Below are 16,560 nucleotides of genomic sequence, written 5' to 3' on the forward strand. Positions count from 1 at the left end.
GTATATTATATGACTATGACATGCTAACATTGTTGGAGATGGTAAGCAATTGCTTTAGTTTTGTCTTAATTTCTGTTAAACGTAACAAGAACACTTCAATTCCAGAAATTCCTATTTATGTATGGAGACACACTTCTTGGGTTGAGGAGGAGCGAGATAATAGGATAAGCCTATCACTTATCCTTCAAAGGTATTTCTAGGCCACGGTTATCCACAAGAATCCCTGTTTATCTTGCGTAGCCTCCTACACAGTTCCCAGCCCTGGTCTAACCCAGGGAGTAAACTGACATTTCCATTGCCTAAACACAGGCTGTTGTTAGAGCCAGTAGGGCAGGTGAAATCCATCAAGCAGCTTTGCTTAGAGGAATTCCTATGTGAGGAATTCCTATGTGAGGCGTGCCACGCAAATCAACGACAGCGAGCAGGACCGGTGCTCCCACGGCACCCTCCTGGTAATGACTGTGGTAGGACACAGGGCCACTGCTGTGGGCCAGAGAGCCAGCTGCTTGGGCAGCGCTGAAGACAGAGTCAGGTCTTCTGTGAGCACTGTCCTGCGGGGGCACCGTGCTATAAAAGCTTCACATTGACGATGTCTTGTCTTTATTTTTCACAGAGGCGAGCATCTCGGGTGTGTGGAAGACAATGACCCCTGCCCTTTGGTTGTACGGTTTGGTGCTTCTTCTGCCTACAGAATCCTGCAGGATATTATGCCAGGTACAAATGGGGGAGAGTGGGTGACAAACGGACAAAGAATGCTTCAGTCGCCAGCTCCGAGGGCTGAAGTGTAAGGGGAAGGTGGGGATGAAGTGGGCCAGCACAGCCTGAAGAAATGACAACGACAGGCGACAGGAAAGACCGCCTTGCTACGAACTTGTCTCACGTTAATTTGCCCAAGCGAAGCTAATGTGATTTAAGGGTAAGATGCCCCACCCCCGTATTCTTGGCGGTGACTCTTTTGCTTCACACCGAGGGTTGCTGCGGTTCCCCGAGGCCGTGAGTAGTAGCGGTAGGGAAGGTTGCCACAGTGCCCAGGAGATGCTAGAGATATTTAGTGGGCAGGACCTCAGAATGATTTGGCACAATGAGGCAACATCTCATTCAAAGTGGCAATAGCATCATTTCCTTTTAGAATCTTGGCAGAAGAACAGGGTGGGGTTTATAGTAAACTACTCTTCTAGTATGTGGACCAGTGAACCCCGCGACTCTCTGTGGAATATTTCCCCTCATCCTGGGCTTTAATTTTCCGCTTATTTATTGAAAAGAAGGTGTGAAGGAACATGGTGCTATAAAACATTGAAGAGACAATTTTAAAGTATTATTTTGGGGGAGAGCGCTATTATTTGACTGTGGGACCTGGAAGGTCGTCTTGGGACTCATGGGTGAAGCCCTTATCCCTTACTTTATAGACGATGGGACTGAGGTTGGTGTTGAAGGAATGACTTCTTATGAGCTAAGATAACAAGAGCTTCCTTAGGCGAGAATGGTTTTGGAAGTTTTGTCCTAAGTTTTCCAAACAACATTCGCCATCTAATTAGCTTGGCCTTCTTCTTTGTGACCCCCTTCATCGTCACAAAGATTGAAACCTGGTTTCTGAGAAAGATTATAGGTGCTATGGGAAGATGCTCTGCTGGGGGCATTCTGATGCCCATAGCTTGGTACTATCTTTGTTTTCTCATCTGCATGGGAGACAGTTGTTATTGTTATCGTTGGGGCTCACCCTGCCTGGAACATTCTATCCTTTTCTTCCATTGTTCATGTTTTTGATCCTCACAGCTGCCCGGTGCTACCCCTCTCCTGACTTTCCCATAGGTAAACATGCCCACCGGGAAGTTCTCCAGTTCAAGCGGGGCAGGTTAGTGTCTGCCTTTCTGTCTAGAATGAGGTTGAGGAATGTTAATATTTGGAGCTACTCTGGATGCTACCTAGACATGAACTGACCGAAAGGACCAGGCATGATGTACCTAAGGAAGCTAACCGGGCTGACGCAAATCAGGTCTTTGGTGTAAGAAGGCAGACTTTCTGGAACCTCTTGTTGTCAGCAGAGTAAGAAGGCAGACTTCCCAGATCCTCTTGTCGACAGCATCCCATGTCCTGCCCACACACCCAATTAGTCACCCGAACCTTCTCTGGAGTGTTTAGCCACCAGGCATCCTCCACAGTTGTATACGGGCTTTGGGTGACTCGAGAGCCCTCACTTCCTGCCACACATCCCTGCTGGCTCTTGATCTGGTGCCTGACCTTTGGAAAGAGCAGTGCTGAAGGAACAGATTCTAATGTCAGGAATAAGAAGAGTTCCCTGTGTGACCTTTTTCGGGTCACCTCCTCTACAACAGTCTCTGCATTCTTATTCATAAAATAAGGAGGTCAGATGGACTATCTACACAACCTTCAAGATGTCTAGAAATATTATTGTAGTCTTCCAGTTTAGTGCAAGCGATGCAGCTTTTTGACTGAAACCCAAGGGATTTGTTCCCATGAATACAAATGAGAGGCCGTCATGCACTGGCAAGTCCAAGGAATCCTGTTTCATGAGTTCCTCAGTAACATCTCAGTTCTGGAGAGACCTCACTCAATTCAGAGTCTCCATAGCATTATTTCATAGAAAAAAAACAAACAGGGAATATTCATTATTGTTTTTGATAACATGGAGAAATATAACATTCTTAATAAGAAAGGAAAATGAATACCATGTGTCGGCCAAACAACAAATGTCCAGAAAATGTCTTTCTTCCCTAGAAACTAGAATCTGGAAATAAAAGTTGGAGCTATGGCTAATGCTCTTCCAGGCCACTAGAGGGCACTCATTTCATTCAGAAATAGGAAGACTGAGTTTGCCTCTTTTCCCATACACATGTTAACATATGCACGTCTGTATTTGTGAATGTACACATGCATACCAATATGTTATTGCACAAGTGTACATACATGAGAGACCTTGAGTTATTTACATGGGGGAAAGGAAGACAATGCACAATTGTGTTTTTAAGGAACTTAAATTTTAATTGAGAAGTTAGCATGAAAAAGAGAAGAATGGTAGCAGCAAGGTAAGTCAAGGCTAGGCATTGCTGTGCAGGTAGCCAAGGCTAGGCAGTGCTGTGCATGTAGCTGAGGCTAGGCAGTGCTGTGCGTGTAGTTGAGGCTAGGCAGTGCTGTGCAGGTAGTCGATGCTAGGCAGTGCTGTGTAGGTAGCCCAGGCTAGGCAGTGTTGTGCAGATAGCCCAGGCTAGGCAGTGTTGTGCAGATAGCCCAGGCTAGGCAATGTTGTGCAGGTAGCTGAGGCTAGGCAGTGCTGTGCAGGTAGCCAAGGCTAGGCAGTGCTGTGCCGATAGCAGAGGCTAGGCAGTACTGTGTGGTAGTGTGGGTAACAAGTCCTTCCGAAGGCAGATGGAGAACAGCACATCCAGAATGCCATCAGAAAAGATCACTCAGAAGGGAGAAACATGAGCTCGATGGAATCACTGGTCAGTATCAGAATAGTAACCGCTGCCAAGACATAAGCAGATCTCACACTTTTAAGGGCAACCCCAAGGGTTTCTCATGGTCAATTCATTTATTCCCTCATAAGAGCCGTAATGCCTGTTCTGCTTACAGATGGGGAAGTGAAGGCATATACAGGTGAGTGGTCCTTCTTAAGGGACAGTTCAGGAATTGAGACTAGGTGGGTTGGTGATCTTTTCCTAGACCACTTACTCAGGACAGCCAGATATGCATGGGTGGGTGGGGTAGGGGGCACCCTTAAAGAAGAATAACACAAAATACAAAATGAAAGTGAGCATTTTTTTTTAGAATGAGAAAATGAATCGAAATAAATTTCAAAGGGAATTGCTTAAAGAATTTGTATCCAGTAATTGCTCAACATCATTCAGTCATACAGTAAAAATAATACCGGTAATAATAATTCAGGAGCTGTACTTGCATTTTCTAACATTGTGCATGTTAATGAGTTTATAATTTCTGCGATATAGAGAATCAAAAAATCATTCTTTCATTTCTAAATATTTTCTAAACACTTGTTTTATGTGCATGGGTGTTTTGACTGTGTGTACATCTATGCTCCACGTGTGTGCATGGTGCCCTGGGAGGCCCTGGAATGGTGGTTACAGAAGGTTGTGAGCTGCAGGTGGACCTAGGGCCTCTGGAAGAATAGCTGGTGCTCCTAGTGAGCTGACGCGGCATCTCTTCAGCCTCCCATTCTTCCCTTTTGCATTGCCCTACACTTCCCTTGTTGCTGCTACTATGGAATAACACGGCTTAGTTCTCCAACGTGTTAATAGCAGTTTTGTGTAAATATGCAGGATTGCTATAAAAGTCAGGGAAACTTCCAGCTTCTTTCCGCAGAGCTGCAAGGTGTCAGGGCTCTTAACATCTGTTGTTGTATTGTTCTGTGGCCACCTGTGAATAATTTTGAATTAATGACACTTCAGGGTTGATGTTCTTGTAATCTAGAAGTGACTGCAAACTATATAAATACACCCTACTAAATCCAGTCAAATGGATTTCTTACTCAACTCCTTGTCCTGGTGTCATCAATAAATGTGCCACTCTGGTGATACCCAAACAGGACAGAGTGTGAAGGGGGAGGGGTGAAAGACAAAAATGGTAACCTCAACAGTTACCATTAGGAAGGCAGTTAGAATAGTTTGTCTTTGAAAATACGATAAATATAATCATGTGAACATGTGATCATGTGGTATGACCTTCTCCCGGTCTTCAGTGGGGCCCATACAAGAGAAGGAAGTCTTCATGAGCTTCCTAGTAAACTTCCCTCTGCCCATGATGCGATTTATGTGTAGACTAGAGACTGTAGTGATACGGAATTATGACTGGGAGGAGGGGACAGTACCCCTGCCTGGCACTGGGGGGAAAAGTAGAAAGATATGTCATTGGACCATATACAACATCTGGGTTTTCGGTGGCTGCGTTTGTGTCGCAGCTGACTTGGATATAGTTGTTTGTCTGTGATTAAAATGAACCAGTGGTATCAACTGTTGACATTTGATTTTGTTGAGAATTGTGATTTTTCTCTTTTCAGGCCACCAGCAAAAGCAAGGACACGGTGATGTCCAGGCCACATGGTATGTTGGTAGCAGTTGCCAGTCACACGGGAGTCTTATCATCTGTTGTGACAGCAGGCCATTCTCAGCCCTCTGGCTCACGAAATGAGACATGGTTCACCTTGACAGATGACATTTGTCCTTTCCTTACTTACATGCAAGTCCACTGTGTCTTTAGCCCTAGCCATATTTGTATCTTCCCAGCATCCTCTGCTCTACCGTGTCTCAGACTTCTTGGCTGTGAATTCTCATTGCGCTAATTCAAACCAGGGCAGTGACAAGAAAAGGTCTCATTGACCATGGAGCTTGCTATAACATCCCAAACTAGAGGTGACAAGCCTATCTCTAGGACTCCCAGGAGGTCTTTTGAGGGTTTTGTGGGTGTGGGAGGGGAGGGTGGCTCAGGAGAGTAACCCATGGGTTCTTCCCTCTCATTTGATGGGAGGAGTTTATACTTGAGTCAGCTTTCAACACTGGAATGTGGCATGTCGTTCTGTCAGGAAGAACAGGGTCCTGCTTCACAAGTATGGAGTGACTGCTAATCCATTTCCGATCATTAATCTTACTGAGAAAAGATACCCATGTCGACGGAATTGCTGTGCCTTTGCCACAGAGACAGACACCTTACTGACTGGCTGGGCAGCCATGACCTCAGACCTTTCCATCTGATATGGATGTCTTGCCTTTTATTTCCCCAGGTGTGTGTGAGGGTGTCTGTAAGGACAGTGATGGCCCCTGCTTTCAATCTTGCCCTCCAAAAAGTGAGGGCAGCATGAAATTTGCCTGTAAGGCCAAGAAATGGCACAAAGTTACTGAAACCTGCCACACTCTGAATGCCATGAACATGTTTGAGGTAAGGGTCCTTTTCTCCTCTATCAGGAATTCTCACGAGGCCTCTATGAGTGAAGTGGAGCTTCAGATGAGATCATGAGGCCCACTTAAGGGGAAGAGACAGGCTTCCACGGTAGCAATGGGTTGTGAGTCCATGAACTCATAAACACCTCTCTTCTCTGTGTCTGAAAGCCAGTGCAGTGTATCCTGTTCCCTGCATGACTTGAGGGAATCTGTCCATCTAGACAGAGCAAGGAGAGGCTTCTAGAGTTGCCACAGTCAAACTAGAGTCAAACATCTTTGCCTTCAGTCCTCAAAATACCCCAAAGTTTTGATACTCATAGTGTACTTTGCTGACTAGTAACACCCCCCAAACTTGTTAGACTCATGAAATCTGGGCTGCACCCCCCAGACTTTGCTAGGTGAGAAGGTTTCCTGGACCTGGAGTTTCAGGCAGCTGCGAGCCACCTGGTGTGGGTTCTAGGGACCAAATCCCGAGTCCTCTGCATGAGCGGTACCCACTCTTAACTACTGAGCCAAGTCTTCAGCTCCTGCTAATTTTAAAAAACACTGTCTCTTGGTTCCCCTCTTGATAATGTAAAAATAAGTTAAATGTCAATAGGAATCCATTTAATCGTACAAGATATACATAAAATGTACATGCCCAGGAAGTGTCTGAAGTGATGCGTTAAAGGAAACAGTTGATGTTTGAGCAGACTGCCCTAGAGAGCCATCCCTTGGGGGAATTCAGACTTACATTTTGCTTTATACATCTTGGTGCTGATCAAATTATTCCACCCTAGATGCCTCTTTGAAAATGAAAAATGAAAGCATTTTATGTGATGTGCAATTGTATAATAGGGCTTTCTTAAATTCTAATAGAAGTACTTTTGTATTTGATACGAACAAATAAAGGATTTCTTTCCTTTGGTCCTGTTTCAGGAGGATGAGGAATTATATTCAGTTCAGTCCACTGAATCGACTATACTTCTACATGATGATTCACGTAGAAAATCTCAGACTATAACGGATATGCTGATGGCAAAGTGTCCCAAGGATTTATCTTGCATCATCAGAAGCATTCAGAAGTCTCCCCAGATGCCAGGGAACATTGCTATGGTGGTAGATCTCTTACACAACATCTCCACAGTCCTAACCAGAGAGGTCAACGAGGAAAAGATGCGGGTGAGTGGTCTTGTAGATCAACCAGCGTTATCTCTTTGGGGGAGGAACTTAAGTTAGCTAGAATACCCTCTGAGCTTCCCAGGGATTGGAAACCATATTTTCCTCTTGGTATTTCTAATGTGCCACGTAGCAAGTGCTTAACGAATCTTATGGAAGGAAGAATAATAAATAAAAGAATACTTCACATGCCAGGTCAAGACATACTACCAGAGAGAGCTTTCTTGGTTCTGTGGTATGCATCTCAGTCTTTTTTTTTTTTTTCCCCCAGGGTCTGGGCCTGTGATGGGTTGAATCTGGGAGGGGCTGAGTCCATGAGAAGTTGAGCCTTTGAAGGGTTTATTCAATGCCGGGTAGAATCTGTGAAGGCTCAAGGCTGTGTGCGATGGATTCCATGGTTGCCTTAGCCTTCAAAGCTCTGGGTCTCTGAGGACTTGTGCCAGAGAGGATGAATCTGTAGTGGGCCAGAGTCTGCTGTCCTATAGCGCATTCAAGCTACTGAAATTATTGAAGAAACACTGTGGGTCGTGCACAAAGGAAGACGTACGTTCCTTTGCGAATTAGAACAAGTTGTTAAAACAGGAAGCAGAACAAGTGGCCAAACCTTTGAACTACAGAAGTGTGAAATGAAACTGGATTCATTTCTTCACGGTTTTGGTGCTTAAAGTGGGGAGTAGTGAGGGGTGATTCAACCCTGTGGTCACGTTCCAGTTTTCAGCATAGTCCCACGCAGCATCTTGTAACACACTGGGACTAACAGGTGTCAGCTACGTTACGGGCACTCTGAAAAAGCAATTGAATGATGGGCTTTGCCCAGGAGTGCAGCAGAAGCGGTGGTAGAAAAGAGCAAGTAGAAGCTGCTCGCCTTCACCTTGTCTCCCAGGAAGGCATTTAACAGATAAGAGGAAAGCAAGACAAGGAATTCCTTTACAGATAACTAACATTCTCTAAATGCTATCCAAGGGTCTCCTCTCTCTCTCTCTCTCTTTCTCTCTCTCTCTCTCTCTCTCTCTCTCTCTCTGTGTGTGTGTGTGTGTGTGAATGTGTATTCATGTGGGTGTGTACTCATATGTACAGGTATTCTTTTGTGTAAGGTCAGAGAGTGGTGTCAAATGTCTTTTTCAGTTTCTTTCCACTTTATTTTTTGAGACAAAATCTCTTGCTGGTCTTGGAGATCATTGATTTGGATACATTGACTGACCAAATGAGCATCTGGGGTTTACCTGTTGCTTCCCTAGTGCTGGGATTACAAATGTTTCACAATGTCTGTCTTTAATGTAGGTGCTGGGGATCTGAACTTGGGTCCTCATGCTTGTATGGCAAGCACTTTAGTGACTGAGCTGTTTCTGAATTCCTGTCCAACTTTCTGATGTTGTAATATGGTATTGTCATGTACAAATGTGTTGGATTGCATTAATATCTATTATCATTTGCATGCAGTATGTGGGTTCCAAGCTGCAGGTAAACTTAAGCTTTACTGTGCAAGTAAGTCACCCAGGGGTACAGTTAAGATACTGAATAGGGCGCATTGAGTTTGGGGTGGCTTGTGTGGACATTTCTAAGGAGATCTCTGGGAGTGCCTATGCCGCTGGCTAGAAGACCACACTTTGTAATAGCAAGTCTTATATGTATTGGAAGTTTCAAAGAGTGGCTTACCACTAATGCCAGTTCTTCTTTGACAGAGTTACAGCGCCATGGCTAACCATATTCTTAATAGCACAAGCATATCAAATTGGACCTTCATCCAAGACAGAAACAGCAGCTGTGTCTTGCTCCAATCAATCAATTCATTTGCAAGCAAGCTATTTGTGAAGGACCATCTCATCAACATATCACATGTCTTCATTCATACCCTGGGCACCATCATGTCCAGGGACAGCCGCGGGAGGAATTTCACTTTCTCAATGAGAATTAATGACTCGAGTGATGAAGTCACTGGGAGGGTACTTCTCACAACTGAAGACCTGCAGAAGGTTCCTTCTCCTTCCCAGGTCATCAGCATCGCCTTCCCTACTCTCGGGGCCATCCTGGAAGCCAGTCTTTTGGAAAACATGACCGTGAATGGGCTTGTTCTGTCTGTCATTTTGCCTAAGGAGCTTAAAAATATCTCATTGATGTTTGAAAAGATCAGCAAGGCAGAGGGGAGGAAGTCCCAGTGTGTGGGCTGGCATTCCCTGGAGAGCAGATGGGACCAGAAAGTTTGTAAGCTGATTCAAGAAAATTCCCAGCAGGCTGTTTGCAGGTGTTGGCCAAACAAGTCGTTTTCTTCCTTCTCCATTCTCATGTCACCCGATACCTTGGAGAACCCGGTTCTAATTTATATCACGTACATAGGCCTGGGCATTTCCATCTGCAGCTTGATCATCTGCCTGTTCATTGAGGCCTTAGTCTGGAGTCAAGTGACAAAAACAGAGATCTCATATTTGCGTCACCTGTGTATTGCTAACATTGCAGCCACCTTGCTGATGGCTGATGTGTGGTTCATTGTGGCTTCCTTCCTCAGTGGCCCAATATCCCACTACAATGGATGTGTGGCTGCAACCTTTTTTGTTCATTTCTTTTATCTGGCTGTGTTTTTCTGGATGCTCGCCAAGGCTCTCCTTATCCTCTATGGAATTCTGATCGTGTTCCATACACTGCCCAAGTCATTCTTGGTGGCCTCTCTCTTTTCAGTGGGCTATGGCTGCCCTTTGGTGATTGCTGTTACCACACTTGCTGTCACAGAGCCTGGAAGAGGCTACCTTCGTCCTGAGGCCTGCTGGCTTAACTGGGACATGACCAAGGCTCTCCTAGCCTTTGTGGTCCCAGCTCTGGCCATCGTAGTGGTAAACCTGATTACAGTCACACTGGTTATCATCAAGACCCAGAGGGCTGCCATTGGCAGTTCCATGTTCCAGGAAGTAAGAGCCATCGTGAGGATCTGTAAGAACATCGCCATCCTCACGCCACTGCTGGGGCTGACCTGGGGATTTGGAATAGGCACAGTCATCAGGGGTCACTCTCTGGTCTTCCACATTATCTTCTCCTTACTCAATGCATTACAGGTAAGTCCAGATGCTATGGTAGAATCTGAAGTGGGATGGTCTGTGAAGCTGTTTTGTGATCAGGAGCCCATGGCACCATGTCTTCCATGCAGAAGACGATGAAACAGAGATATATTTTGTTTCAGAAAGGCCTGGATTTGAATTCTGACCCTCTTATTTACAAAGAATATGTAGCATGATCTTTGCATGTCTGGTTATTACAAGCATGTTTTTCTTGTCACAAAAGAGACTGCCAGTTTCTAGAGGTGCTCAGAAAATGAAGTAAGTATGAATCTGAAAGCAACAAGTTCAAAAGTTAGTACCAAAATTAGGTACTAGAGACCATCAATACCTGTTATTAGGCTTGTTTTTTTTTTTCTTTTTCCTTTTCTTTTTGAGATGGGTCTTATGTATCCCAGGATGGCCTCAAACTCACTATGACCTTAAACTTATGATCTTCCTGTCTTCATCCCCCAGGTGCTGGGATTACAGACATGCACCACTGTAGGCAGAGGCTCCTCATTCGATTCCTGGCTGCTCAGGCTCAAAATAATCACAAAGAAACTATATTTAATTAAAATACTGCATGGCCTGTTAGATTAGGCTTCTTATTGGCTAGCTCTTACATCTTAAATTAACCCATTTCTATTATTCTGTGTATTGCCACAAGGCTGTGGATTACTGGGTAAGGTTCTGGCATCTGTCCCCTTTGGCAGCTACATGGCATCTCTCTGACTCTGCTTTCTTTCCTCTGCTTGGAATTCCTGTCTTACTCTATTCTGTCTTGCTGTACGCTCAAAGTAGCTTCTTTATTAACTAATGGTAATAGAATGTATTCACAGCATACAGAGGGGAATCCCACATCACCCTCCTTTTCTGTCTAATTCAAAAGAAAGTTTTTAACTTTAACATGTTGTAATAGGAGTGGAGGGCTACGTTCCTGGTGCCTGGCCACCCGTATGGCTAGCTTTACCCGAAATAATTACACGGAAACTGTATTCTTTTGAACACTGCCTGGCCCATTAGTTCCAGCCTCTTATTGGCTAGCTCTTACATATTGATCTAACCCATTTCTAATATTCTGTGTAGCACCACGATCTGGCTTACCAGGAAAGATCTTAACCTGCGTCTGTCTGGAGTGGGAGAATCATGGTGACTGACTGCCTCGGCTTCTTTCTCCCAGCATTCTGTTCTGTCTGCTCCGCCTACCTAATTTTCTGTCCTATCAGGGCCAAGCAGTTTCTTTATTAATTAACCAATGAAAGAAACAGATAGATACAAGACCCACCTCCATCATTAACATAGCGAGATTACATACGACAATCAAGCAAGAATTATAATTACAATTTTTAGTCCATTTATATTTGACAAATTAAGGAAAATACTCTATCATCTATCCTATATTTGTGAGTCTAAATTTTTATATCTAATTTATCTTTTATCATAATAACTAAGGAAAACTTTAACTATCTATTCTACAATTCCACTAAAGACCCCAGAAGGATATAATATTACCTCAGTAAACAGGAAGTGCATTATAAGCAACTTCCAAAACTCTAGAATTGACAGAGACAATATTGCTGCCTGGACAGTCAGCCACAGTTCTTCTGTAATGTTAGGGTATCCATCTTCAGCCTGTAGGCCCATAGTATCTGGCAGGCTTTTCCACGAAGCAGGAAATTTCAGAGACATTTTGCCTATATTAACAGCTTATCAGTCACTTCTTTCTGTGTTCTGCAGACTGTCTGGCAGACTCTTTCTTGATTCAGGAACCCTGAAGGACTGTCTCACCTTCTTTAGGCAACATTAGAAGTCATTTTTCTATAGGTCCTGCATATCCAGTTTATATAGCATATCTACCATCAAACAGTCCAGGCAAGAGCAGTTTCTTGCTCAAATGGATAGCCTTGTTACATTGAAGGCAAATTTCATAATGAGTTTTTCAATGTTTATCAATCTCTCTAAAGTAATTGGTGCTGCCAGAAGCAGACATGTCTCACTGTCGAGAAAAGTCTAAGTTCTTTTCTTTTTTTCTTTCTTTCTTTTTTTTTTTTTTTTTTGGTTTTTCGAGACAGGGTTTCTCTGTGGGTTTGGAGCCTGTCCTGGAACTAGCTCTTGTAGACCAAGCTGGTCTCGAACTCACAGAGATCCGCCTGCCTCTTCTAAGTTCTTAAAATATTTTAAATGCCATTTTCTGTACGCTTGTGAAACATTTGAATACCTATCCATCTGAACTATATCTTTGTACATCTAGAAAACCTACTAACATGACTACAGCTTGACTATTATAAATGACCATCTATTAATCTGTATTTCTTAACTATATATTAAATTTTCAATGAGCTGCACAAGCATAATACCTTAATCAACAACAGAAATATATATATACGAAAATTGACCTTAAATTTGTACCAATAAACCAAAATCTATAAAAATGCAAAATATTCATCTCTATAGCATATCCCCCTTTAAATGTAAACAAACATTTATAAACAATCCTTTAGGAAATCTGGGCATAGTCATCTCCTAAATGATCCTTGTTTTTTGTTGGGTGAAGTATTTTGGGGGTTTTATGGGACCTTTCGTGGAGGTCTTGGTTCATCAAACCACAATAGCCTGGAAGGATTCCATAGGTTCTTATCCTCTGTAGAAACAAAAGGAGAACCTATTTTTCAAAACAACATAGCCTTAGACCCAAATTTTGAAGTCAAGATACCTTTAAAATATATATGTTGATTTAGCTTAGCAGCCCCCAGAATCAAATATCTCTCTGTACTTAGCTCATTCACAGTAAAAAAAAAATCAAAGAAGACACAATAATATACATAATCCAGACTCTCTGTGTATAGCCCATCTTTATGTGGTTTATTTTTCTTACTCTATTACTTTTTTCACAAGTTTAATATTTATTTTATTATCTTTACTCCTTTAATCTATGACTGTCTGTATGCTTTTATATTATAACTGTCTGTGTTCTTTTTCTTCTCTCTCTTAAGCCTATGTTCATTTATCCAATACTGTGACCCATTTAGAGGTCTTTTTCATCTGAATCTATCTTTGTTGAATGTGTATCTATAATTATTTTTTGACCAGGAGAGCCTTTTCTTTTAAATACTAAGCAGGTGTGGCTAGGACTAACTCTGTGGCCCTACCTGTTGGCTCTGCCAAGTTCAACATGGCAGAGGGAAATATGTTTACTGCCAGCTCTGTAAGCCATTCTCTTTGTCCCAAATCCAGGAACACAGCAGGTCAATGTTTCCATTAAGTAATTTGTAACACACTGGTCACAGATCCCATTTAAGTGCTCAGCTTTTGAAAGAGTCAGAGCTGTTCATGCAACTAACATGAACCAGGAATCTGACTTCTTGAAACTATGGGAGTTTTTGCCGCTATTGCTGAATCAGGAAAACCTCTTTTAAAGGGGCTGCAGGTCCCCTGCTCACTGCCAGCAAACAGAGTCCATCTGAAAAAAAAAACACGTGTTTTTAGCTGTGCTAAACTATGTTTATTTTGTGTGTGTGTGTGTGTGTGTGCATGCACTCTCAGGTTTTATGTGGATGTAGTCTGCCCACATTGGCATGCCAATTTATAGGCGGAGGCTGCTTGTTTGTTTCCCTGGCCTCTCAGACCCAAAATAATCACACAGAAATTATATTATTTAAAACAGTGCTTGGCCTATTAGCTTAGGCTTCTTATTGGCTAGCTCTTACATCTTAAATTAACCCATTTATATTATTCTGTGTATCAACACAAGGCTGTGATTTACTGGGTAAAGTTCCAGTGTCTGTCCCCTTTGGCAGTTACATGGCGTCGCCCTGACTTTGCCTTCTTTCCTCCTCTATCTGCTTGGAATTCCCACCTTACTCTATTCTGCCCTGCCGTAGGCCCAAAACATGCTTCTTTATTAATCAATAGTAATAAGAAATATTCACAGCATTCAGAGGGGAGTCCCACATCACACCACCATGCACCATTTACGGGGTCCTGGACATAGAACCCAGGGCTTCATGCATGCTATGCAAATGCTGGACCAACTGAACTGTATTGCTAACTCTGTGTTGTTACTACTTAGAAAGCTAGCAATCACCTCTTCTGAAATTTAGTCTCAGATTGGAGGTGTTTGTTACATTTTTTACCCTTGTTGTGTTGTCTGCTACTCAGAGGTTTGAGACAGCAGTGCATGCCATTTTAGGTGAACCAGGCAGGTTACAGCAGAGTCTTTAAGGGCATTTCTCACACTTGTATGGATGAAGCAATGTTCACGGTTTCATTTGTATCACCGCCAAATTCTTTCTGCATGCTTATACAAATATATACTGAATATAAGAATTGAAAACTTATGTGTATGATTATGTACCTGTTAGGTATGCATGCCTCCAACATTCCAAAACTCAAGGTTTTGTAGACTGTGCTCTACCCACTGAACTACATCATAGCTATTGTGCAATTTTCCTTCTCACTCAAAGTTACATCTCAGTCTTCCACTGATCTAACATATAGGTCTATTTAATGTCTAAATAGTACTTTACATTTAACATTTTTCTTCTTTGGAAATTACATACATTAAATATAAAGGTTGCAATCAACTAAAAAGAAAGTTTCTAGTTTCCTAAAGAGCTATACATTTTTTTTGGAATGTGTAGAGTGGCCAGTAAAAGTATTTCCAAATATATGTTTACAAGTTGGTAACAGAGACTTCAAATCAAATATCTACTCATTTTCCTCATTTAAAATGTGAATACAAATGATTCACTTTTTATAGCAAACATTTTGAGGACTAGGAGAGCACTGTTAATAGTACAAGAGCACATGTAACATTTTAAACCTTGGCTATTTTTTATATTTCTATAGAAAGTGTTATTGCAGTCTAGATTTATAGCAGTGTCAGAAATTGTCAGCTCATTAAACATTTTTACAAAGCTAGTCATGGATGGGGCTGAGGTAATACCCCTGTGTTTCTAACTTTCAGCTCAGCCAATCTACAGGCTACTCTTCGTAAACCCTTACTACACACCTGTCTCACGCCACTCACACCACAGCAGCACCTTTCTATGCTCCCCTCAGGCTACCTGACTTGTGACTCTTGTTTTGGAGTGGACTGTGAGTGCCTGAGTTTTGATACTGTGGGCATTTTCAATTGTCTTAGGATCAACTTGAAACTCAAGTTATTTTCTGTCTTTACTTCTGGCAAGGAAAAGGATGAAGTCATTGAGATGGCAGTACCTATGTGGTCGTGGGTAGCTGCCAACCAGTGTGGGTGGAGGGCTAGACACTGGGATGGGAGAAGGCAGTGCTGTACTGACTTGTGCTGGCTCATGGAAGCTGACTTATAGTTTAGGAATATTGTGAGCTGGTTATAGATACAGCCATCAGTAAAATTCAGTGACACAGACTGACAGGGAAATGAATCACATTAAAAACAACAGTCTTATAATCCCCACACTTCTTTGTTTGTCTGTTTTGATGCCTTTGCCTATCTCTGTATCAGGGCATCCTTGAGATGCTCAGTAATGAGAAAAGGGAGCAGAGCCATGGATCCTCTGCAGTCAGATACCATCTGCAGGATGGGAAGCAGCAGCAGAGGTGGGGCTTAGGGTTAGAAGAGGTGAGGGGACAGCTGAAGCTGACCGAGCAACAGGCTGGAGGGCAGAAGATACAGGAGACAAGCCCTTTCAAAACAAGATTTTTCCTGGTTAGAGTCCTGTGGAAATATCGCTACTGATTGGGGTGCTAGCCAATCCCTTTACTGTGGAAGAATTAGTGTGGAGAGAGTGGCCACCTTGGGTGTCATTGTAGCTGCTGCCTCTTCCCTCTTCTGTCTTCTCTGAGAGCTACTGTGGCCTGGGTGGGACTTTGAGAGACCCTCATCTCCCAAGGATATTTTAGTAGGAGACCAAAGCATTCTAGACTAAAATATGGATGAAGACCTCAGAAAACAAACGAAAACAAAACCCCACAAATTTGTATAGAGGAAATAGTCTACAGTTGTGGTTTTTTAGATGTCTTAGTTACTGTTCTATTATTGTGAAGAGACACTATGACCAAGACAACTTTTATTTTTATTTTTTATTTATTTATTTTTATTTTTTTTGGTTTTTCGAGACAGGGTTTCTCTGTGGTTTTGGAGCCTGTCCTGGAACTAGCTCTTGTAGACCAGGCTGGTCTCGAACTCACAGAGGTCTGCCTGCCTCTGCCTCCCAAGTGCTGGGATTAAAGGTGTGCGCCACCACCGCCCGGCCCAAGACAACTTTTAAAAGGAAGCATTTGCCTGGGGGCTTGCTTTCAGTGTAGACTGTTAGTCCATGATCATCCCTGCAGGAGGCAGACAGGTGCTGGAGCAATAGCTGAGGACTTTACATCCTGACCTCCAGGTTTCAGAAAGAGACAGAGAAACTGAGTCTCACATGGGCTCTTGAAACCTCCAAGCTCACCCCAGTGACATACCTGCTCTAACAAAGTCACACTTCTCA

At 43.0% G+C, this 16,560-nt stretch overlaps 1 protein-coding gene across 1 annotated transcript; it reads left to right on the forward strand.

Annotated features, from left to right (window-relative positions):
• The first annotated feature begins 642 nt into the window (after nt 1-642).
• On the forward strand, nt 643-10,213 carry LOC130862039 (adhesion G-protein coupled receptor F2-like). The gene is made up of 5 exons (XM_057751410.1): nt 643-714; nt 5,033-5,075; nt 5,753-5,907; nt 6,828-7,070; nt 8,750-10,213. The coding sequence occupies exons 1-5, from the start codon at nt 643-645 to the stop codon at nt 10,211-10,213; spliced, it is 1,977 nt and encodes a 658-aa protein (XP_057607393.1).
• The last annotated feature ends 6,347 nt before the right edge of the window (nt 10,214-16,560 follow it).

The sequence above is a fragment of the Chionomys nivalis genome, chromosome 19, assembly GCF_950005125.1.
Source record: "Chionomys nivalis chromosome 19, mChiNiv1.1, whole genome shotgun sequence".
In the NCBI taxonomy this organism is placed as follows: Eukaryota; Metazoa; Chordata; class Mammalia; order Rodentia; family Cricetidae; genus Chionomys; species Chionomys nivalis.